Source organism: Adiantum capillus-veneris, chromosome 19 (assembly GCF_014529385.1).
Source record: "Adiantum capillus-veneris isolate H3 chromosome 19, ASM1452938v2, whole genome shotgun sequence".
In the NCBI taxonomy this organism is placed as follows: domain Eukaryota; kingdom Viridiplantae; phylum Streptophyta; class Polypodiopsida; order Polypodiales; family Pteridaceae; genus Adiantum; species Adiantum capillus-veneris.
The window spans coordinates 131,956,517-131,980,438 of NC_140949.1; the positions used below are offsets into that span (position 1 = coordinate 131,956,517).

General features: G+C 46.9%; 2 protein-coding genes across 2 annotated transcripts in view; both read right to left on the bottom strand.

Moving 5' to 3' along the window:
* Positions 1-6,822, bottom strand: part of LOC147434886 (uncharacterized) — a 51,715-nt gene extending 44,893 nt beyond the window's left edge. Inside the window, exons 1-4 of the mRNA XM_086491277.1 lie at positions 6,726-6,822; positions 4,302-4,732; positions 2,568-4,225; positions 296-633 (exon numbers count right to left, since the gene is read on the bottom strand). Coding sequence (XP_086347403.1) covers positions 296-633; positions 2,568-4,225; positions 4,302-4,732; positions 6,726-6,822 — 2,524 coding nt within the window. The remainder of the gene's footprint in view (positions 1-295; positions 634-2,567; positions 4,226-4,301; positions 4,733-6,725) is intronic.
* The window catches only part of PLDP1 (phospholipase D P1), a 64,144-nt gene continuing 46,845 nt past the window's right edge, over positions 6,624-23,922 (bottom strand). The window contains exons 17-20 of the mRNA XM_086491278.1: positions 8,023-8,154; positions 7,711-7,776; positions 7,449-7,510; positions 6,624-7,226 (exon numbers count right to left, since the gene is read on the bottom strand). Coding sequence (XP_086347404.1) covers positions 6,992-7,226; positions 7,449-7,510; positions 7,711-7,776; positions 8,023-8,154 — 495 coding nt within the window. The 3' untranslated portion in view covers positions 6,624-6,991. The remainder of the gene's footprint in view (positions 7,227-7,448; positions 7,511-7,710; positions 7,777-8,022; positions 8,155-23,922) is intronic.

The window sequence follows — 23,922 nt, forward strand, 5'->3', positions numbered from 1 at the left end:
ATGGTAAGAGCATAATATGACCTATCTTTTCATATCAATTTCATTGAAAAGTGTCAATCATATTAAATAATTCATAACATTCAAAACTGAATGTCCCTCTATTGGCCCCCATGTTTTAAGTGGCCTTGTATTGGCCCCTTTACCCTAGAGTCTACAACATCAAAGCCAAAGAAAGGCCACAAGCTAAGGACAAAAATAAAGTTGTCGATCATTGGTTCGATGCCAATCCTATGCAAATGTTTCAAGCATGTGCGCTATAAAGTAAAAATAGATGAAACAAAGAGAAGTACCATACCTAGAACAAGAACTGCGTCAGGAAGAACACCGAAGATGGGGAGGAGAAGGCCACCCACAATATTTGTATCAAGCACAAGAAGGAGAAGCTCACTCCCTTGCACCAAAAACCGTGCAGCAGTGAAGATGATATAGCCGTAAATAGCCAGAAGGAAAATGCCTCCAATGATAGAGCGAGTGCAAGGAAGGACTCCATAGGTAGGTATGCATATTGTAGATGATGACACGGGAGAAGGTGCTCTAATGACCTGGTGAGGCGTTGCCAGAGTGACGTGGTCATGGCTCTTATGAAGCAGGTATGTGCCCCCCATCAAAGGGCGCTCATAAGTGAGTGAGGACCTGCGAGGGAGTCCATTAGATAACGAGAAAGAGGGCAAAGAGAAGGCTATGAAGGCGGAAACAAACAATGTTAAGTAGCTCATTCTCTCTCTCTCTCTCTCTCTCTCGTACTGGTTTGGTCTCATGGGACACATTGGCCTTCAAGAATCAAGAGCCGTTAATATACACACACTCAAGTGTACACAAACAAGCTATGCTTTTCCCTCAAGCCAAGCAAGCTCTCTCTCTCTCTCTCTCTCTCTCTCTCTCTCACACACACACACACACACACACGTGCGCGGACATCCCAAGTACATCAAGATGCAGTAACAAGTCTCCCTCGACACTTTGATGCAGTACGAAGCATTCTCTCTCTCTCTCTCTCTCACACTCAGAGAGAGGCAGAGGCAGACTGCGAACAAGAGATTCAGAGAGAGAAATAGAATTTCAACTTACATTCCTTACGAGGCATAAACCTCTGTAGGCTAGTTGATTTCTTTATTAAAGTGTCATGTGGTGTGTTTTTTTCTGAACCACAATCGCAAGTACAGTGTTGCTTGAATTGCAATTGCTGGCAACCCACCTCACTAAGTCCCACTGGGGTATTCAATAAAGTTGGAGAGATGGGATCAACGGTTTTCAGCTGAACATGGGAATCTCAAGGCAGATGGATGGTCAAAAATTAGGCCACGATTAATGTTTGCAAGGTGATTCGAACCCACTGCATGCTTAATGGCAAATTGCTACCTTAACCACATAGGCACGTAGCTTTTGATGGCATCCAAGACAAAACACAGCCATATATGGTAGAACACCAACGAGAACCAAAAAATGTAAATTCGGACAACATCTGACGGTGCATGCTGTTTTTTATTTTCGAGTTCGGCTTGCGCATCATCGATCACATTGCTTGGGGTTCATTAAAGACCCGGTGGTCTTTAGTGCTCAGGGTTGGCAACAACCCTTTTAATGGCAAATTTCCACACCTCCAATCTCCTCAACATATGGCTAAATGCTTGATAAGGTGGAACACTAATGTAGCTAGGTAGTCCGGTCATTGAAAAAGTTGGGCATCCGGTAAATTGTTTGAGATTTTTAGGTTCTCTTCACCAAGATCTTCCAAATGGTATATAGTATGCTAGGGTATGACATGCATTAAATACAAAAGGAGAAACTAGTGAGAAAATGGCTATGCCCGGAAAAAGCTATTTAATATCACCTCACTGGATTTTACCCACACGACTGGATTTTACCCACACGTCTCGCATAAAATGATTGGCAACATGCTAATCTACAATGCAAACACGTGAATAGGAGCACTATAGTGAATAGGAAGGAGGAGAGAATGCTACAGAGGAATCCACGTGTTTGTTCAAAGCCGGCCTCCTTATAGGGCTCCAACGCCAGGCACGAATGCCTCTCGTCCCACTTGTCCCATGCGTGGTAGCGAACTGAGCTAAAGTGAGCCGCTGGGATATACTTATTCATCCAGTTCTGGGTTCTTGTCGTCCAAGTCCACTTCTTGAATGGTTGGTTCTTAGGCTTCTTGTTTACCAAGGAGCCTATCCAGGTAGATGAAACCGAGCGGTACTTGTCAAAAGCCCTTGCTCGTTGTCCCCCACAAAAGGCAGGTACGGGTGGTATGTTAAACTCGTGATGGAGAGTTGTTGTCCCTACAGAGGTTGACCTTGCTCCCTTTCCGAGTAACATTCGCATCCCAGTGGCGACGAGGCGCTGCAGAGAGTGAGGGACACGCTGGTCGTGGGCCTCATAATTTCCGCGCCATAACAAATCACTAGATACACGCACGCCTTAAAAACAGTCAGTCGAGACCATAAAGGGATGGTTCGCCAGTAGGTGTTGACATGCGAAGAGACTTTTCCTCCCCTTGTCCGCTCGCTCTTTGACGATGCGTTCATTTGGAAAAGGTCGAGTCTACGTCAATGCCAAGGTACTTGTACGTTTCACCCACCGCAACCATCTCACCACCCAAAATAAAGATCCTCATAGAGAGATCTTGCAGGTCTCCGTGGAACACCGTGACCATGCACTTGTCAATTCCAAAGGTCATGCCCCAGGTCTTTGCCCATTCACTTACCTTGTCAAGGCTCGTTTGTAGGCTTTCAGGAGAGTCAGCAAGTAGAACCACGTCGTCAGCAAAAAGAAGTCCTTTTATTCTCTTGAGGAGGTTAGGTACTCCCAGGCCCCATGTTTCCCCATCTGCGTCTAAAATATCGTTAATGTATATATTGAATAGACAGGGTGATCTCGAGCATCCTTGGCGGACTCCCCACTGCACCGGAATCGAATCCGACAGTTGTTCCATGTGTTGGACTTTAACAGAGGTAGACCTGTAGAGCGGCGCTTGGAAGAATCTAAGTGCTCGACCTCGTAGGCTAGCCACAGGGAGCTTAAGGAACAACGCCTCGTGCGATATTGTGTCGTATGCCTTCTTGAAATCAATGTATGCCGCATAAGTTGGTTTCTCATCCTTGTGACGAAGTTTCACGATTTCTTTCAGACATGCGACCTGCCCTATGCATTCCTCATTAGTACGGAAGTCTGCTTGGCCGGGATTGAAGAAATACCTCTTTTCAAGTATCTTAGTAATCCGCCTAATCATGACCATAGTGAGGACTTTTATGGCAACGGAGATTAACGTGATCCCACGATAGTTATCAGTGTTGGTCAAATCACCCTTCTTGGGGATTGACACAATCACTGCGCCGCTAGCGCCGGCCGGGATGTCTCCGGTATCGTAAATGCCCTCAATCATGTGCAAGTAAGCCTTGCCCATCTCTGATCGTGGCTTACGGGGATCCGACCTAAGCCCCTTATCTTTCAGAAGCAGCTTAAAGAATTCGGGTGGTAACCCATCGCCACCCGTTGCCTTGTGTCTCTTCAACCGCCGACAGGCCTCCCGTAGTTCGTACCAGTTCAACAGGTCACATACTTCAGGCATACCAGGCCAGATGCGCACGTGTTTGTCATACCAAGCAAGAGGATCCTTGCTAGTACCGTCCGTATCGGCGAATACCTTGGAGTAGTGACCCTCCCATACTTGTGATTGCCTCTCTGGTTCCATTACTAGCTCCCCATTTGCGTTCAAAGGTTGATTGGCAATAGTTCCTTGCCCCTTCCCAACTATTTTCTTGAGGTGGGCAAAGAATTTCTTCATTTGACCCTCCCTCAAAAGCTCATTCCATTTTTCCACGAAGCGCTCAAAGGATCTTTGGTTACTATCACGGACAGCGGCCTTTGCATGAAGTGCTATTGCCTTGTACTCCCTAACCGCTTGCCGGCCAGCCCTAGTGTTCGCAACCTTGTTCCTCACCTTATTCCAGGCTTTCCGGCGCGCATTAATGAGTCTCCGAGCCCGAGGTTCGAGTCGACAACCTGCCCTTAGCCTCGGTGTGGGCTTCGTGGAAAGAGCTCCTGCCTCTTTGGCAATTGATGTAGCAACGGAAACAAACTTGTCATAACATTCTTGGGTCGCACGTCCGTACTCATGCTCGAGGTGCAGCCAAGTATTCCATCGATTGTCATCGAGGTGCAGCAGAGTATTCCATCTTACATGCATCCAATTTGGATACGGACGGCAAAGTAGCTTTGGCTGCTATTCCTGAATCCACAAAATGTAGGTGGCACACTAGTGGCCAATGGTCTGACAAGTCTATCCCCCTCTGTACTGTATTGTTGAGAAGTTGTCTCGCGGCGGATTCATTCACGATGAAGTGATCGATGTCCGACTTTCCCTTCCCCCACCTAGAATGGTACGTGAGGTTCGAGCCTCGAACCTTTAAGCTCTCAAATCCTCTTCCGCCTCTCAATAGCCACTTGTTCAGCACCCCCATCTTCATGTTGAAGTCACCTCCAACAATTACCGATAGGTTTTTGTTCGAGATGGGCCCCAACGTTCGGGCGAGGGTCTTCAAAGCGACTGTCCTGGCTTCACCCAATTGGCGTTGCGGAATGTACACATTGCCATGGATCCAAGCCCCTAAACCTTTGGGAAAAAATTGTATGAAAATCTGATTCGGGGAAGAGAAGTTAAACTCAAAGGGCCTGAGCTCAATTGCAACTAGAGACGCCATTCCACGTTCCCCTAGTTTTGCGGTGCCTAGGGTATTAAAGACCACATGTCCGGGGAATCTAAGAGGCCAACATCCTTCGAACATTCGGGTTTCTTGCACCCCCGACAATGTTCCATTTACCGGTTCCCATCAACGATCCAAGTTCGCTTCTTTTGTTTCCGAGTCCGTTAACGTTGAAGGTAACCGGTTACCTTAACGTGGTTGACGAACTGCTCCCCGACGGCGGAGGTGGAACTTGGTCTACGGGCCCGATCTCGATACGATCTCGACAGTCTGCATCGCCATCTGCCGAAGCGCTGTTCTGCAACTAGCTTACCTACGAGCGCTTCAGCTGCACTAAGAGAGTGGGTATAGAGATCAAAGCGTACATTCCTACAATTCATGCTGGTAACTTTGCTAACTTTGATCACATGTTCCCACTCTCGCAACCTCTTAACTGCTTCCAAAAGCTACGGACGCTATGATCGGCTGCTCCCCAAACACATCCTAAACGGAATTCACCAAAGGCTACTCCACGTTTGAACGACGCCAGTGTCAGACATGTCATGCATACTCTTTCCATTCGTCTGATGTCACTGGCTCGGGCCTCGCAGGGTGGTCTATCCACACCAAGCGTGGGGGGTCCAAAAGCTACGGACGCTATGATTGGCTGCTCCCCAAACACATCCTAAACCGAATTCACCAAAGGCTACTCCACGTTTGAACGACGCCAATGTCAGACATGTCATGCACACTTTCCATTCGTCTGATGTCACTGGCTCGGACCTCGCAGGGTGGTCTATCCACACCAAGCGTGGGGGGTCCAATCCCCCCACTCGAAGCAACCTCGACGGAGGCTAAGGTAAATTTCCCCACCCCATGCAATGATTCGTTCCCCCTGCTTGAGGTGCTTCGCAAGGTAAATTCCTCCACCCGAGGCAGTGATTCGTTCCCCCTGTATGAGGTGCTTCACAAGATAAAATCCCCCACCCCACGGGGTGGTCTATCCACCCCGAGCGCAAAGGGTCCAATCCATTTGCTCGAGGTGCTTCGCAAGGTAAGAGCTAGCGCACCTGATTGTTCCCAGGGTTGGAGCCTCCCGGGTATCCTACTTGATTGCCTCTGAGGTTCATTCCTCCTAGTAGGCATTGTCCATGATTGCCGGTGGAGTTTGTTCCTTCCAATAGAGGTGTGCCCTCCATTTTGCATCATCCCCACACCGCTGACACTACGCCTAAACGATAATCCCAGTCCCATGTTGACATTTCTTCTAATATATATAAGGAACTCCCACACCCTAAATTTCTTTCCTTTTGAGTATTTGAGTAACTTCACTGAGAATTATTGACATTGAGAATTATTGACATTGTTGTTTTGAACGTATTTCCGATCACCACATACACATCCCCCATCCTCCTTCCTCTGTCGTGCGCAGAGATTGCTTTCTTTTTAAATTTGGGGATTGCTTTGGCAAGAACTTTCTACCTTCCTTTCAAATTATAATTTCTAAGAGTTTCGTCTCACAATAGAACAAGAAATTGCACTTCTTGAGAGGAAAAAAAACCTCTCTCTCTCTCTCTCTCTCTCTCTCTCTCTCCAACAAAAGGCCTACCATAAAGCTCCTTGCATACCATAAAGCACAAATCATTTCATATAGTTGTAACTTGTGTGTCATCTTCCTCTTCTCTTTGCACAATTACATAGAATGTTCTTGCCATTATGAGTATTAAGGCTACATAAAAGCCTATTTCATAGACATTTCCTCAAGCCAAATACAACCTGGTCTCACAGACGTGTACTATGTCATGCCAGTAAGTTTCCATCATCTTATGGAGACCATTATGTCGTAAATAAACCATGGAACTGCGTAAGGAAACACAACATTCTTTGAACACAACCGTTTCAAACAGACTACCCTCAATAATAAGTCGTTGAATCTTCTGCAAAGGATTTCAGCAGCTTGCCATAAAATGAATGCTCTTACACAGAGTATATGTACAGCTTACAGCGACCTCTTTCTTTTCTCTTATACAAATTTACCTGCACAGCAATGGCCTGGGTTATCAGGGGTTGGAATTGCCCCACTATAATCCCCAGCGGCGGCAGCTGTGGTGTACATTGGTGGAGTCCAGCTCATAGCTGGAAGAATAATTATTTACACAGGCAGTTCACTAGTTAGTGAACGCCTTGCCTTCGTAAAAGCTCACTATGGGCATACGCCCATATTCTGAGAGGATCTTTTTCCCTCTCAAAATGAGAAAAATAACTCGTGGTGCTCTTACTGGTACAAATACTTTGTGCTCAGTCTAATGGAAAACTTGAGCTGAAGCATAGTATTCACTCTCTTTGAAGACAGGTCTCAAATCCTCTTCCTTTAGAAAATGCAAAGAAAAGCTTACAAGCAACCCTCGAATGGACGTCACAGAGAGGTCAGAGAACCCATTGAATTGCACTGGAATGTCATTGATAGCCATCCCCAAGTCAATTGTCGTGTGCCCCAGCTTCTCCTTTTCTTTCGCTATAGACTGTCTTAGAGCACTCCTGCAATTGCCAGATAGAACCGGTAAGCAACTGACCACCCACTCTCTATTAAATGCTGGCACTCGTAGAAAAATCAAAGGAAACAATCCTGCTTCTTTGCTGAATGCCTCAAAAGAATATTTCATGCCCTTTCTCAAGATGAGCATGTACTAGGAGTCCACTACGCGCACACATTTTTTTTTGGAGGGAGAAAATGACTCGATTAAGCTTGCAAATAATTACCTTGTGTGTATATGGTCGTTAGGAATACATCCAAAAAGCTTTTCGTATATTACAGTATTCATCTGCATCAACAGTTTTCCCACTTGAGCAGAATTTCACATTTCAAACATTCATTCTCAGATGCATCGATCTGCCTTGAAAGACCCAAAACCCAGAAAACTACTAAACTTGCACAATGTAGCCTTGCTATTAAGTCCAACACAATTCACTCATGAACATTTTACTCTTTAGTGCAAGAATAAAACGAGAAAAGAAACACCACCTTTGCAGTTGTCATCCATATATGTTTATAGGTTGTCTCACATACAGGATCCATCAACACATTCATCTGTGTGTTTAAATAACACAAACAACAAAGAAACTCAGGGCGCTATAATCAGATCGAAAGTGGTGTCCATGCAAATAGATGCCTATCAGATTGCAAGCATTCATGCAGATTATCCTTATATCCAAGCAGACAAAAAACTGCACAAGCACAAAATTTATGTGAACATATGCAAGACTAAGCGCCCACAGGATACAAAGAAATGGTACAGAAAAGTGCAATTAATCTGGAAAAGAATAAAAACACCACCTCTGATTCAGCAAGGCCCAGGTGCTCTGCCCACAATGACATGCGCAACCAATGAGCCAATCTTCCAGCCTTCCAAGGTCTACTATCCATGTAAGAATCAATAAATTCTTTGTCTTCCAGCACGACAGCTACCTGCAACAATAACCACCACCCTCCAACATCTTAGAGAGCACAATGTGAGAGAAAATGAAATGAAATGTTATATTAACGTCTTCAAAAGGCCAAAGTGACCTATGAGACCAGAAAGTTACAATGTGGTGGATCTGATACGAAGTCAGAGTCAGAGTAACAAGATGACAACAATGACAAAAATGAAATGACAAATGTCACAATAAAATACTATGGAATCCTAAACTACTAGGTGTGAACAGCAGCTAGCTGGGATAGCTAGATCACAAGAGATCCAGCATCGGTCGCTGGCGGATCTCATCAATCTTCTCCATGGTCAGTAGTCTGACCGGACGTCGTGCATGTCGAGCCAAAGTGATCCGAATCCTCTGATGCAGCCTCCGTCAATGCTGTGTAGTCCTCCGCAGTCGTGGGCGTCTGGATCTTCCAAGCTTAGTCGCTCGGTCGATCAGTGTGCCTCTGGTGTGAGACGACGAGCTCTGCTGTGGTGGTAACTCCTCTAGGTGTCCAGTGGCAGCTCTAAAGAAATCTGTGATCTGTCTCTAGGACTCGCTGACCTCTCCTCTCATCAAGCTCTCTCTGTGTCAGCGTAGCTCAAGCAAAAACAAACCCAAGCATCTCTGATCCTCGTACTGCATGACTCTGGAGAATGGTCCAAAGCCCTCTCTGAACAAGCAATGGAAGCGGCCTCGTATCTCGGAGTAGACGAGGCAGTGGCATGTGTAGTGCAACTCTGTCTCAGGCTCGATGTCACATAGAGGGCATGTCCTGGCCTCTGCTGGTACTCCGCTGTATCTCCCAGTCTCGATCCGCAGCTGGTGTGAAGATGTACGTATCTGGCCGATAGCACATCATATCCCATGAGACAAGTGGGTGTCCATGTATCTCGGCCTCGTCACAAAGCCATCAACCGTAAGCTGGAGGAGATGCTCTCTGTAGAAAGCCATCTTCGTGCCCAGTTCCTGCGCTGGCTGTATCCATGTCCTCCTGGTGTCTAGCTGAGTCAAGTCCTGGCAGATGAGCCTGGTGATCTCGGACTGTGTAAGAGTCAGAGAGGGTGCATCCAGTGAGTACTGGAAGGGAGGCAATCTGTCTATGCTGAACCCATGCACCTGAAACCATGATGTCATCTCCCCACACCAGCATGATGTATCTCCCTGCATGGCTAACTGTCGAGAGGACTCAAGTGCAAGGCGAGCATATCTGTCTCTGGGAAGTTCCCACATGCGGTGTATGAAGGAGACCGATCTGGTGAGTGCCTCCACCACTAGTGGGGGGGCAACTAGCTCTGCTCGAACAATAGCACGTGGTACTGAGGCCTTGGCTCTAATGAGCCACGAGATCATAGAGACCAGAGGCTTCTCCATGTCCCCCCATCCATCACTGCGGCATGTCCTCCCGTGATGATCTAATGAAGGTCCCCAGATCTCAGCTCCATAAAGTAATGCAGAAGCCACCAAAGTGTCAAAGAGCCAGAGTTTCGTCCTAGGCTCCTGAAACTGAACCTGTGAACACATCCTTTCCAATCTACCCAATGCTGCATGGGCTCTGGTCAGTCTAGTCTCTGCTGCCCTCCTCAATGAAAATGTTGGCCACTAAAAACCACTCTGAGGTAAGTGTACGCATCTGTATACTCCACAGTCGCCTGGCCGTATGTGAATGCTGGTGCTGACCTCCTGATCCATTGTGGGGTGGTATTAAATACCATGACCTTGGTTTTACCAAGGTTGACGGACAAACCACTTTCCTGAGCAAACCTATTCAAAGCATCCAAGTGACGTTGCATCCCCTCCGGAGAGTCGGAGATCAACACAATATCATCAGCATATAACAATAATGGAATCCATGTCCCTACCATCTGTGCACCTCTATCACCATCTCTCTCAATGTAGTCAGAAACCTCATCCACATACATACCAAATAGAGTAGGAGAGAGCGGGCAGCCCTGCTTCACCCCAATAGTGGAGTGAATCGGGGTGGATAGACCCTCTGAGGCGCGTACCTGCCCCACTACTGACTTGTATAATGCCATGACCCCCCAAATGAGCTCTGTGGGTACTCCCATCTGCTGTAATCTGCGCATCAATCTAGCTCTAGGCACTGTCAAAAGCTTTGCGGAAATCCACAAAGCTACAATAGATCCGTTTCCCACGCGATCTACCCTCCTCAATGATGGCTCTGAGTGTCAAGATATGGTCAAGAGTAGAAAAACCCCTCCTAAACCCTGCCTGCCCGGCTGCACGTATCCCCTCCCTCTCTGCCCATCTACTCAGCTACTGCTCAAGAATGGATGCATACAACCGTGCCAATGTGTGTCCAATCATGATAGTGCGACAATTCCCAGGCTCCATAGGGTCTCCCGACTTGAAGATAGGTACAATAGTAGATACGCTCCAAGTATCAGGCAAGCCCTCACACATGGCACGGTTAAACATCACTGCTAGAAGCTCTGCTAGTAGATCTCTAGCATGTGTGAAATGCTCAGCCACTAAACCATCATGATCGTAAGCTCTCCCAGTCCTCATCCTGTCAATGGCCTTCCTCACCATCTCTGCGGTGAAAAAAGCACATGTGTGTGAGCATGGATCGGGGGGGTCGGGAAGGGGGGGCTGCTCAGGAACTATGTACAGAGATGATGCGTACTAGCCCCAGTCCTCTGTAGAAGTGATGGCAGGGGGGGGAGAGTGCTCCTGAAAGAGCCGCCATGCCTCACGTGAATCCTGACTCAAGAACAACTGATATAGATCCTGCTCTAGCCGAGCCAAAAATGCCCTCTTCTTCTACCGCACTAGGCGTCGGAAGTCAATCTGTGACTGTCTGTGAGTGATGTCCCCCAAAAGCACCTCCCTCTGAAGTCTAGCTCTAGTGTCCCGGCATTCCTCATCATACCAACTGTTCTGGCGCACGCTCCCCGAACGGCGTCTCACTCAGGTTGGGTATGTGGGTATGCCTTTGCTGCTGCATCATGTAGTGTTTGTGTCAATATAGTAGTAAGCTCCTCCAGAGGTAGCCCTGGCTCCTCTGTGCATAGGCGTCTGTAGATCCCATCTATGTATACAGAGTCTGTCTCCCACGTGAAGGCGTAGCGAGTAGGGGCTGCTGTCCGTAGCCTGTGTGCTACACTAAACTGAAAGGAGATGGTCATTGACACAAGAGCATGATCCACTGCCACACCAACAGGTCTGGGTCCAATCGTGAGATCTTGGATACTAGAGATGAGGCTCGGCTGTGCCATGACATAGTCTACTGTGCTGGCTCCATGTCTGTGTGGAAAGCATGTAAAACCCCCTGAGGCGGGAAATCTCTCTAGGCCATTCAAGATGGCCAATCCATGTGCAGTCCCCATGTCTATCAAGTGTCGTCCATACTCAGTGTGTTCTCCATCTTGTGATAGTCTGGATAGGCCTGTCTCTGCAGCATCCAGCTCTCTCAGCATCTCCTCTGAAGTCATAAAATACTGTTTGATGATGGGCAGTCCTAGCATTGAAATCCCATAGAATGATGATGTCACCATCTCTAGAGAACTCCCATATGTCATCATCCAAAATAGAGAAAGGGGATTGTCCTCTGGGTGGTGCATACACTGACGTGCTCGAGGGAAAGTAGCAAATAGCAATGTAAAGATATCTGTCTATCTCTGCTCTCAGCCTCACCCACATGTACCTAGCTTGCTCATCTTTGCGGGCTATATGTATCAATGGCTGCACAGAGAGAGAGAGAGAGAGAGAGAGAGAGAGAGAGAGAGAGAGAGAGAGAGAGAGATTTTATGATCGCCCTCGGAGGTCAAACTACATGTGATGTACTATGTGTGGGGCTGATACGTGATTCTCGATGCTCAAGGATCGTGGTGATGAGAAACACAATGGAGAGCCCCCACTATGGCTAGGAGAGGAAAGTATGTAGGTATAGGTCATGGCTGAAAATGTGAGGGAAGCAAGTTCGAAATTGAGCAAAAGGTGAGCACTCTAGTAGTGTGTGGGTCTGACCACCAAACTTTGGGTTTGGAGTAGTGTCCAAACCCATTACAACACATCCTCATAGTAAACAGTGTTGACATCCCCGTCATCTTCTTCTTCTTCTTCTTCGATGACATGTACTTTGCCTTTGTAATCTCTAGGATTCTTTTGGTTCTTAGCATCATCTTTGAAGAAACACCGGTTGGGTGCATGTCCCTTCTTGTTGCAATGAGGGTACACCTTGATGTGGAAGCAATTGCTTTTACCGCAATGTGAGCAACCTTTACCATGTACAACAAATACATTATTTTGAGACCTTATGTAAGTGCCAATTCTTTTTTCTTCCTCTAGAAGTGAATTGATTACATCTTCGAGTGCAAGAATGTATCAAACCTACTTGGTAGGGCTTTGAGAAGGATGACAATTTTATTCTCATCTGGAACTTGTACCTCGGCATAGACAAGTTGAGTTGTGATACTCTTAAGTTTGTTGACAAGACTCTCGAACTTGCAATGAGCATAATGTGCATGGACCTTCCCCATTGCTTCATCGCACATCAAAGGAAGTGAGAGCTAAGCCAAATGGATGCGATAGTGTGTATCACTGACAAGGGGATAGTCAAGCATATACAAGTGAGTACGGTTTGCTCTTTCGGCAAAGAACATGGTTTTGTAGTTGGGGGCAAATATGGGTGGTGTAATATATGAAGTATGGAGTCCTCCCAAGCTCTAATACATTGGCGTCCTAGAAAAGCTTCATTCACTAGGGAGTTTATTGAGGCATCATGAAGAAGTGTGATGCATCCCATCTCACAAACCACTTCTTCATATATTGCATCCATCCCATGCTCAAGGCCTTGCTTTATGTGTCTTCTGAACGTTTTTGCTTGCTCCCCATGCGATAGTGGGAAGTCAATGTGAGGCGTTTTGAAGCATCTTTATCATGCACTCTGCAACCCTCTCCATGCCCATAACCTTAATTGGACGAGATCCGGACTCAAGGAGCAGCAACATATAGTGTGTTTGCCTCTTAACTTGGAAAAAGTGTGAGAAAGCGCTTTTAGACATTCTCAAACTCTTTCCAAGTAGACTTTGAAATGCTCCCATCCTACACTTCAAAAAGACCAAGTGTCACCAATGTGTCAAAGAGGTACTTCTTCAGAACCCAACATTTGGCATCTCCTACATTACACATGTTCTCAAATGCATAGTACCCTCTCTTCCCTACTTCCAAACGACGAATAGCACATTCATACCACTTGTGATTGGCCGGAACCTCAAAGCCAAGGTACTTAAAGCTCTCAACCACTTCAAGTGTCTCGTTGTTGTACACAATGCATGGCTTTTCCTTATGGTTGGTTTTCACAAACATAACCTTTGTTTTGGATTCTTTCACAATCAACCCATTATGCAAGCAAAAGCTCTAAGAACAACCGTAAGCTTTTGTGCATCCTCTAAAGTATTTCATTCATCCTCTAAAGTATGTGCTAAAAGCACTACGTCTGCATACAACAAAAGTATGATTCCCGCATTGCTAGTAGTAACCTCTTCAATGCCTTCTTGTTGTTTGTTCCAAATTCATCAATGCATAGCCCAAGAGAGTTGGTGACATGGACATCCATAGCCCAAAGAGAGTTCGTGACATAGACATCCTTGTTTAACCCCAATAGTGCTTGCAAACAATTTTGCGATTCCTCTTCCCATGCACAATTGACATACCACCTTCTCATGGATGCAAGAAACCGTAAGCATAAACTCACTTGGTACGTGGAGTTCTTTCATCGTTCTCCACAAATTGTTACGTGGAATCATATTAAAAGCTTTCTTAGAGTCCCCAAAGCAACAACACAATCGCTTACCTTTTAATTGGCTTTCCTTCATATGAACACAAAGAGTGACAAGTTCATCAATAGTCCTATGACGATTTTTTGAGTTTGTCAATGCTTCCTTAAGTTTAGTTTAGCCACATGTTTTCCTCACTAGTGCATGCTCCATCTCGATCATTGAATCTATATATCATAGACAAGAACTTCTTTTCTCACAGTTCGGTAATTCAACTTATGTATTGCAGTACTCAATGCACTCTGTACATATTTACTTTATTCCTAGGTGGTTGATGTAAATCTACGTGAGTTGTTTTTGAGTCAGGATTCGGGCACTCTTCCATGAGCACTCCCCCCCACCAGTCATCACTTCTACGGAGATATGGGGTCAATATGCATCATCTCTCTACACAGTCTCGGGACAGCCACCTCTTCCAGATCCGCCAAAGCCATGCCCACACACGTGCTTTCTTTACCGCCGAGATAGTAAAGAAAGCCATTGACCGGATGAAGACTAGGAGAGCATATGATCACGATGGCTTGGTAGCAAAGCATTTTATACATGCCAAAGATTTTCTTGCAGAGCTTCTAGCAGTGTGGTTCAACCGTGCCATGTGAGAGGGCCTACTTGATACTTCGAGTTTGTCCATGATCGTACCTATCTTCAAGTCAGGGGACCCTATGGAGCCTGGGAACTACCGCACTATCATAATTGGACACACATTGGCACAGTTGTACGCATCCATCCTTGAGCAGCAGTTGAGTAGATGGGCAAAGAGAGAAGGTGTACAGGCAACAAGACATGCGTGTTTCAGGAGAGGTTTCTCTACTCTCATATTCTGAGACTCGGAACCATTATTGAGGAGGGGAGATCACGTGGGAGACGGCTCTATTGTTCCTTCGTGGACTTCCGCAAGGCCTTCGATACAGTGCCCAGAGCTAGATTGATGCGCAGACTGTAGGAGATGGGGATACCCAAAGAGTTGATATGGGGGATCATGGCTCAATGCAAGTCAGTAGTGGGGCATGTACGCACTCCAGAGGGGATTTCTGATTTGGTTCACTCCACTATTGAGGTGAAATATGGTTGCCCGCTATCTCCTACACTATTTGGCATGTATGTGCATGAGGTTGCTGACTACATTGAGACGGATGGTGATGGAGGAGCACAGTTAGCAAGGACATGGACCCCACTATTGTTATATGCTGACGATATTGTGTTGATTTTCGACTCCCCGGAGGGGATGCAGCATCATTTAGATGCTTTGTCAACATTTGCTCATGATAGTGGATTGTCTGTAAACCTGGGGAAAACCAAGGTTATGGTGTTTAACACCACACCACAATGGGTCAAGACGTCAACACCCACTTTTACATATGGCCAAGAGACGATGGAGTATATAGATGCATACACCTATCTTGGGGTAGTCTTCGGTGGACTAGCGGTTTCATTGAGGAGAGCAGTAGAGACTAGATTGACGAGAGCTTATGCAGCCTTGGGAGGACTGGTAAAGATGTGTTCGCAGGTTCAGTTTCAAGAACCTCAAACAAAGCTGTGGTTTTTTGACACTCTAATGGCTTCAACTATGCTCTATGGGGTTCAGACTTGGGGGGCCTCAGGAGTCAGTGGACCACCAAGGTAGATCTGGTAGCACTGCTGGTTGGAGATGTATGGAGAGGTCTCTAGTCTCTGTGATCTCTCGGATGATTCAGGCTAAGGTCTCAGTGCCACATGAGATTATTCGAGTTGAGGACTGGTAAAGATGTGTTCGCAGGTTCAGTTTCAAAAACCTCGAACAAAGCTGTGGCTTTTTGTAACTCTAGTGGCTTCAGCTATGCTCTATGGGGTTCAAACTTGAGGTGCCTCAGGAGTCAGTGGACCACCAGGCAGATCTAGTAGCACTGCTGGTTGGAGATGTATGGAGAGGTCTCTAGTCTCTGTGATCTCTCGGATGATTCAGGCTAAGGCCTCAGTGCCACATGAGATTATTCGAGCTGAGCTAGTTGCCCCCGCCCCCCCCTCTCGTAGTTAAGGCCCTTACTAGATCAGTTTCCTTCATGCGTAATTTATGGGACCTCCCCGGAGACAGATATGCTCGGCTACCCCTAGAGTCCTCCCGACAGCTAGCGCTACAGGGGGGGACACAGCATGCTGGTATGAGCACATAACATCATGGTTTCAGTCACATGGCTTCAGCATGGATAGACTGCCACCGTTCCAGTACTCCTTTGATGCACCCTCCTTATCTCTCACATGGACACATACCACTAGACTCAAATTAGGATTTGATTCAGCTAAATACCAGGAGCACATGGATACAACCGACACAAGAATTGGGCACAAAGATGGCTTTCTATAGAGAGCATCTCCTCCAACTAACGAAGGATGCATATGTGACCAGACCGGCCTATATGGACACTCTTTTATCCTATGGGATACGATGGTGCTATTGGTCAAATGTGCACATCATCACATCAGCTAGAGATTGAGACTCGCAGATTTAGGAGAGTGCTAGCAGAAGCCACGATATGCCAGTTGTGTCATATAGAGCCAGAGACAAAGTTACATCACATTTGTCATTGTCCGGTATACTATGGTATACGAGGCCGCTTTCACTGTCTATTTAGAGAGGGCTTTGGACCGTTGGCTAGAGTCATGAGATATTAGGATCGGAGTGCCTCGGGTTGTTTTTGTTAGAGCTACGCAGACACAGGGAGAGTCTCTTGAGGAGACTAGACAATGGGAGACATTCACAGAGGGAGATCACTGACTTCTTTAGAGCAAGGACTCAGCAGCCAGATGAGCATGCTTATAGCGTACTTCAGAGCCCAATTCTACTAGAGGTATATTAGTAGACAGAGCCACTGAGCTCGGGAGAGCTAGACGCCCACGTCTATGGGGGCGGCCATGACATCGACGAAGGCTTTATCAAAGAATCAGAATTCTATTCTAGCACGACATGGGAGACGCTCAGTACGACTACTTACAGAGGCGGACATTGACTAAGCTCGTCAACACCTGATGCAATACTTTCTCGGACAACACCAATGTCGTGCATCCTCGGGTATGGATAATGATGATGATGATGATTTCAATCTCACAATTGTAGTCTTTTAGTTTAGTCTCACTTTACTTCATTTTATTTTTGTACCTAGACGTCGGATTAGATCCACAAGGATTGTATCAATTTGGTCTCATAGGTCATTTTGGCTTTTTAAAGACGTTTAATATAATATTCCATTTAGTTTCATCTATCTCTCTCTCTCTCTCTCTCTCTCTCTCTCTCTCTCTCTCTCTCTCTCTCTCTCTCTCTCTCTCTCTCGACATGGGGGGAATATGCCACATCTCTCTACACGGCATCAGGGCAACCACCTCTGCCGGACCCACTAGAGACATGCCCAGAGACATGTTCTTTCTTTACTACCGAGAGGGTAAGGAAATCCATTGACAGGATGAAGACAAGGAGAGCGCATGATCATGATGGTCTGGTAGCAGAGCACTTCATCCATGCCAAGGATATGCTTGCAGAGCTCCTGGCTATGATGTTTAATCGAGCCATGTATGAAGGCTTCCTGGAGACCTGGAGTATGTCTACGATTGTGCCTATTTTCAAGTCAGGAGATCCCATGATTCCTGCGAATTATCGCACCATCATGGTTGGCCACACATTAGCTAGGTTGTATGCATCCGTCCTTTGAGAAGGAGCTGAGTAGATGGGCAGAGCGGGAGGGAATAAGAGCACCAGGGCAAGCAGGTTTCAGGAGAAATTTACCCATTCTTGACAAGATTCTAACACTCAGAGCTATTATTGAGGAGGGTAGACACCATGGCAAGAGAATCTATTGTAGCTTTGTGGATTTCCGCAAAGCTTTTGACACAGTGCCGAGAGCCAGACTTATACACAGACTACAGGACATGGGTGTGCCTACAGAGCTCATATGGGGTATTCTGGCTCTATACTGGACAGTGATGAGACGGGTACGCACCACTGAGGGAATGTCTGACATGGTCCACTCCACTATTGGAGTAAAGCAAGGATGCCCACTATCCCTGACTCTTTTTGGGATGTATGTGGATGAGTTTTCAGACTATGTAGAGTGGCAAGGAGACAGGGGGGCTCAGCTAGCAGGGACATAGATTCCGTTGTTACTATATGCTGATGATATTGTGCTGATTTCAGACTCCCCAAAGGGGATGCAGCGTCATTTGGATGCTCTGCATACATTTGCTCGTGACAGTGGATTATCGGTAAATCTGGGAAAAACCAAGGTTATGGTGTTCAACACCACACCACAGTGGGTCAGGAGGTCGGCACCCACATTTATGTATGGCCAGGAGACTGTGGAGTACACAGATGCATATACCTATCTTGGGGTAGTATTCAGTGGACCGGTGTTTTCACTAAGGAGAGCATCAGAGACTAGACTGACGAGAGCATATGCAACTTTGGGAGGACTGGAGAGGATGTGTTCGCAGGTTCGGTTTCAGGAACCGCGAACAAAGCTATGGCTCTTTGACACTCTAGTGACTCCAGCTATGCTCTATGGAGTTCAGGTTTGGGGACCCTCAGTAGACCACCATGGGAGATCTGGTAGCACAGATGGATGGAGATGTATGGAGAGGCCTCTAGTCTCTATGATCGCTCGGATAATTCGGGCTAAGGCCTCAGTACCACATGAGATTATCCGAGCCGAGCTAGCCGCCCCCCCCCCCCCCCCCCCCCTCGTGGTGGAGGCACTAACGAGATCAGTTTCCTTTATGCACGGTTTATGGGATCTCCCCAGAGACAGATACGCTCGGCTTGCCCTGGAGTCATCTCGACAACTAGCTCTACAAGGCGATACAGCATGTTGGTATGGACAGATGGCATTATGGTTCCAGTCGCATGGTCTCAATATGGATAGAACTTCAATACTCCTTGGATGCACCCTCCGTGTCTCTCACACGGACAGAGATCACCAGGCTCATACGTCAAGATCTGATTCAGCTAAATACTAGGAGCACATGGATACAACCGACACAGGAGTTGGGCACGAAGATGGCCTTCTACAGAAAGCATCTTCTCCAACTCACGGAGGACGGCTTTCTGACTAGGCCACCATACATGGATACACACTTATCTCATGGGATAAGATGCACTATTGGACAGATACGCACATCCTCACATTAGCTCCAGATCAAGACTGGCCGATTTCGAGGGGTGTCGGCAGGAGCCAAGATATGTCACCTATGTAACTTAGAGCCAAAGACAGAACTACACTACACATGCCACTGCCCGGCATACTATGAGATACGCGGACAATTCCACTGCTTGTTCAGAGAAGGGTTCGGACCTTTTTCTAGAGTCATGAGATACAAGGATAAGAAGTGTCTCGGATTGTTCCTGCTAGAGCTGCACAGACTTAGGGAGAGCTTGTTGAGGGCATCAGGGAAAAGACAGTCTCAGAGTCGAATCACAGAGTTCTTTACACCAGACAGAGGAGAGAAAACGGAGCAGTCATTACAACCTACTCATACTAGAGGTACACTGCTTGACAGAACCACTGAACTGGCAGATCCAGACGTCCACGACCTTGGGGGGTCTCCCTGTCACCAGGAGGTGTATTTTTCCTGTTGCCTTCCGTAAATAAGTATTAGATATATTTATTTTATTTTTACTTGTTTGTCCCAAAACCCTTGAAAAGGTGCAAGTGGACATTGCATGGCCAGTGTGAAACGGTTGCAGCCAAATGGGTTTCTCACATCGGGGATCTAGGTCGGTCAGACAAGGACTGCCCGGGCCAGTTAGCACTGAATTCTAATGAGTATGGAAGCTCGTGTGCGCCAAATTGGAATTTGGGCCACTCGTCAAGTCACTGCAACTTTATAAGTTGAAAGAGGCCAGTAAATTAACCCACATTGTAGATGTTGGTCAAATGGTAGTCTTCAATGATGGTCAGGAGACCGATAGGGACGCCATGGAAGCATCTCCTAAAATTTAGGGAACTGCTATTTTTGACCGGAAAATGTGTTCGCGTCATTAGCTCTGGAATGACAAGGGGAACATTCTATTGCTCTGCTGCCAAGTCAACTGACGCACCAGTTGAGATATTTTTAGCAGGGATAGCCCAAACTCGAAAACTGGGCGACGTGTCAGCCTGTGAGCGATTCTGCCACTCTGGGAGGCAAAAACGAGCTGCATATCAACAAAGGGGGCGCCATTTTCAGCCTCAGGTGGATTGTAGCATGTACAGAAGCTATGGAATGCTTACCTTGCCCTCTATGCACAGTATGGCGACGGGAGTGATGCCCCACACGCTACATACTGCTCTCTTTCTCCCCTACGTACAATATGTTATGCCCCACTAGTGGGCTTCTCATTTGACCTATGTACAGTTCTAGGGTTTATGCACGTTTGCCAAGGCAAGAGCCTTCTGAACAGGAACCAGATTAGCTAATTGCTAATCCCCCACAGGTATGCTGTAACCGGCCTGTTCAATCCAAAAAGGGCGGTAATCTTTACTTCAAACCTTGATTTAGCTTTCACCCATTATTAGTCGTCTATTATACCTGCGCTATAGTGACATAAGAGAGGGGAATGGGATACAGATGCTAGCATGCACCTGTATGAGAAGACCGACACCAGATTGGCCCCTAACTTAGGCGCCCCTTTCGGTATTTCTTTATTGTTCAAAAGAGGGAATAAACGCTGTGGTTCCCTACAAGCTGCCCCGCACAAACTCGGCTGAATTTCCACTGTTCCAGCCTGATTTCGGCAACATAACTGTACTAGAACCCTTCACGGTCAGTATTCCCACGCATTGGCCGACTTTCCCGACGCATACGGGCACTTTGCAAAACCTGGCGAGAATCTGCAGCACGCTGAATTCTCTGTTTTCAGCCCTGAAATTGCGCCAGATCACCTGTACAGCGGTCCCCTTGCGTCCCCGAACCTCCTGGGGGTATTAGGGTCCGTTTAGGGCCAAAACCCTAAACCTGCAAAAATACACAGCAGGCTGTAATTTACTGCTTTGGGCTCCGTTTCGCGTGCCGGTCGCATCCGTAGCAAGTCCTCGAGCTCCCGCACCTGTAGGGTTACTTGCCCTTTGAATCGGACGAGATTTCTGGCGTGAAACCTCTCCGAATTCACCTGTACCTGCGGGGGGATTAGCCGCTAGCTAATCCAGTACCTGTACAAGAGGCTCTTGCCTCGACAATCGCGCATGAACCCACACAACTGTACATTGGTCAAATGAAGAGCCCACTAGAGGGGCATAACATACTGCCAAAGGGGAGAGAGAGGGCAGTGCGTAGCGTGCAGGGCATCACTCCTGGCACCGCATTGTGCATAACAGGGAAAGCAAGCACTCCATAGCTCTTAACCTGTGACAAATCTGAAAATGAGGCTCTCCAAGCTTAAAATTCAGCGCCACTTCTTGTTGCATGAGGCAAGTGCACCAGAAGGTGCCACTTGGCACATTTATAAGCATTTTTCCGTTTCAGGGTTGCCGTCTAAAAATATCCCAACCGGTTGCCCAGTTGACTTCACGGCAGAGTAAGAGAATGTTCCCCTTGTCATTCCGGAGGTAATGACGTCAACACATTTTCAGGTCCCAAAATAGCAGTTCCCTAAATTTTACGAGATGCTGCCATTGTATCTTTCTAGGTCATCCGACCCTCTTTGTACACTGCGGCCACATCCAGAACTGAAATGTAGCCTCTGTAGCAAAGGATTCCACTTTGGCTAGTCAATGACCCCACTTGGCTAACCATAGTCCTTGTCCAACCTTAGTGCTCTCTTGCCCTCAGGCCTGGACTCCCTCTGAACAGTTCCACACTAGCTATGCAATGCAGGGCAGTTAGATTTCCCGAGGGGTGTTTCCAAAAAGTGAAAGTAAATAGATAATAAGAAAGAAATCAACAAAAAGGATAGATAGTAGTCACACGCTGGTGACATATGCACAGTTCCATCACGAAAGATTGCGAGTTTGGAGAGTTTTCTTGCGTGAAAACTCGTCCAATTCACAGGGGAACTGTCCCATTGCGTGCGGGAGCCCTTGGGCCACGCGTAGGCGTGTTCGCTCCGCTAAAAACGATCCGAAACAGGAATTACAGCCTGCTGTGTTTTTCTGCAGGTTTAGGGTTTCGCACCTAAACTGCAAGGGAACATCGGGGGAGCCTCGTGGGAGCCTTGGGATGCGTGTACAGGCTTTTGGGCTGCCGGCAGTGAAAAACAGAGAATTACAGCCCACTGAATTTCTGTGACAGCTCACCAGAAAGCTTCCAGATATCGAGGGAATCCATCCTAGACGGGTGTTTTTTACCTACAAGCGTTTTTGTGCCATTATGCTGTCGAAATCCGGTCGAAAACCTGCGTTTTCAGCCCTCGCCAGGTTTGGACAGCTTTGTGAAAGCTTGTGCTAAGTGGTCGGATCATCTACCTTAATTTGAATAAAGAAATACCGAAAGGGGCGCCAGTCTTTGGGGCCTACAGGGTGTCGGTCTCGTGTGCGCATTGACATTCTAGTCGCTGGACGCAACTGTGTTCTCTTCCCTTCTCAGTGCTCTGTGTAAAGTTAACAGGTAATTGAAATAGTACCGCCCTTTATGTTGTACGGGCCGGTTATATGGTTCCATCGACGGGATAGTCACTTTTTCTTCAAAAAGTGCAGCGTGGATTGTTGTGGGTGAAAGCAACACAGAGCTTGTCGATATGGCAGAGAAGAGAGACCAAGTACCTGAAGAGGGATCTTCCTCACATGGCACAGAGAAAATTCCTTCAACTCTTCAAGAAGAGGACAGGTTGTTTAGAACTCAACTGCGTTGTTGCATGGACATGTTTCAGCAGTTGGCTAACAACCCAAGGATGCAGGAATTCTTACAGGCTCCGACACAGGGTTTTCAGCCTCCTACACAGGGCATGACTGAGCCGTTGCAGGAAAAGGAGATTTCCAATGCGCAGAGGACTCATGATGCTCGAGGGAAAGCCCATGTGGTTGAGCAACTAGCGGTGTCCAGTGAATGGTCAAGGGAGCAATGAACAGGCTATGCGTCAGACCCTTCCATCACCTAATACTTATCCTAGTTATTTTGGAGGTGGTTCAGTGTTTCAAGCTAAGGCTGGACCTTCCACAGGTTATATGCCAGGGAATGTGTTCGGGACAATGCAAACAGGCATGGGTAACCCTATGTACGCGAACATGGGTGTCCCACGAGGTTTTCAGGGTGCCTATGGCCAGTTTCGAGTGCCTGGAAAACAATTTGGTATGGCTGGTTTTTCGCAGCCATACGTACAAAATGCAGATATGACAGGGAAAACAATTGATGCGAGTGCTGGAATGAACACTCATGGAGCACCACTGTTACAGGCACCTGTTTATGATAATGTGGCTCCTTTGAGTCAGCCTAAGGATTACAAGGAAGGTAGGCAAGGAGTGAAGTTTGAAACTTTCAAAGGAACTGAGGACCAATTAAAGGCTTTAACCTTCGTACAGCAGTTCGATGCAGCTTATGCTGGAGGCAACTTCACGGAATCTTCAAAGATACGCAAGGCTGCCACTTTCTTGAAAGGGAATGCGCTTCAATGGTGGACCGCATTGTTGAACCAAGGTCAAGCCCCAACAACGTGGGTTCAATTCAAACAACTTTTTGCGCCTGCATGGTTGACAAACACTTTTGAAGTGGATGTGATGACATAATGGCACGAGTTGAATGCTAAACAGTGTGCGAATCTGGAAGAGTACAATAAACGGTTTTAGGCCGCACTGTTGCCAGTCACCTCTTAAATGTTTGTGCCTTTGTCAGAACAAATTGAGAAGTACTGTTGAGGATTGCCCAAGAAAATCAGGGACTACTGCACAAAGACTACTGTCATGAATATGTTTCAATTGATAGAGAATGCAAGAGTGGCCAACAATTTGTCGAAGGGAGATTCCGATGGATTTAATAGCCACAAGAAAGGGGCCCAGGGCAAACAGTTTTCAGCCAAGGGCAATGTTGCAGCGAAGCCTTCT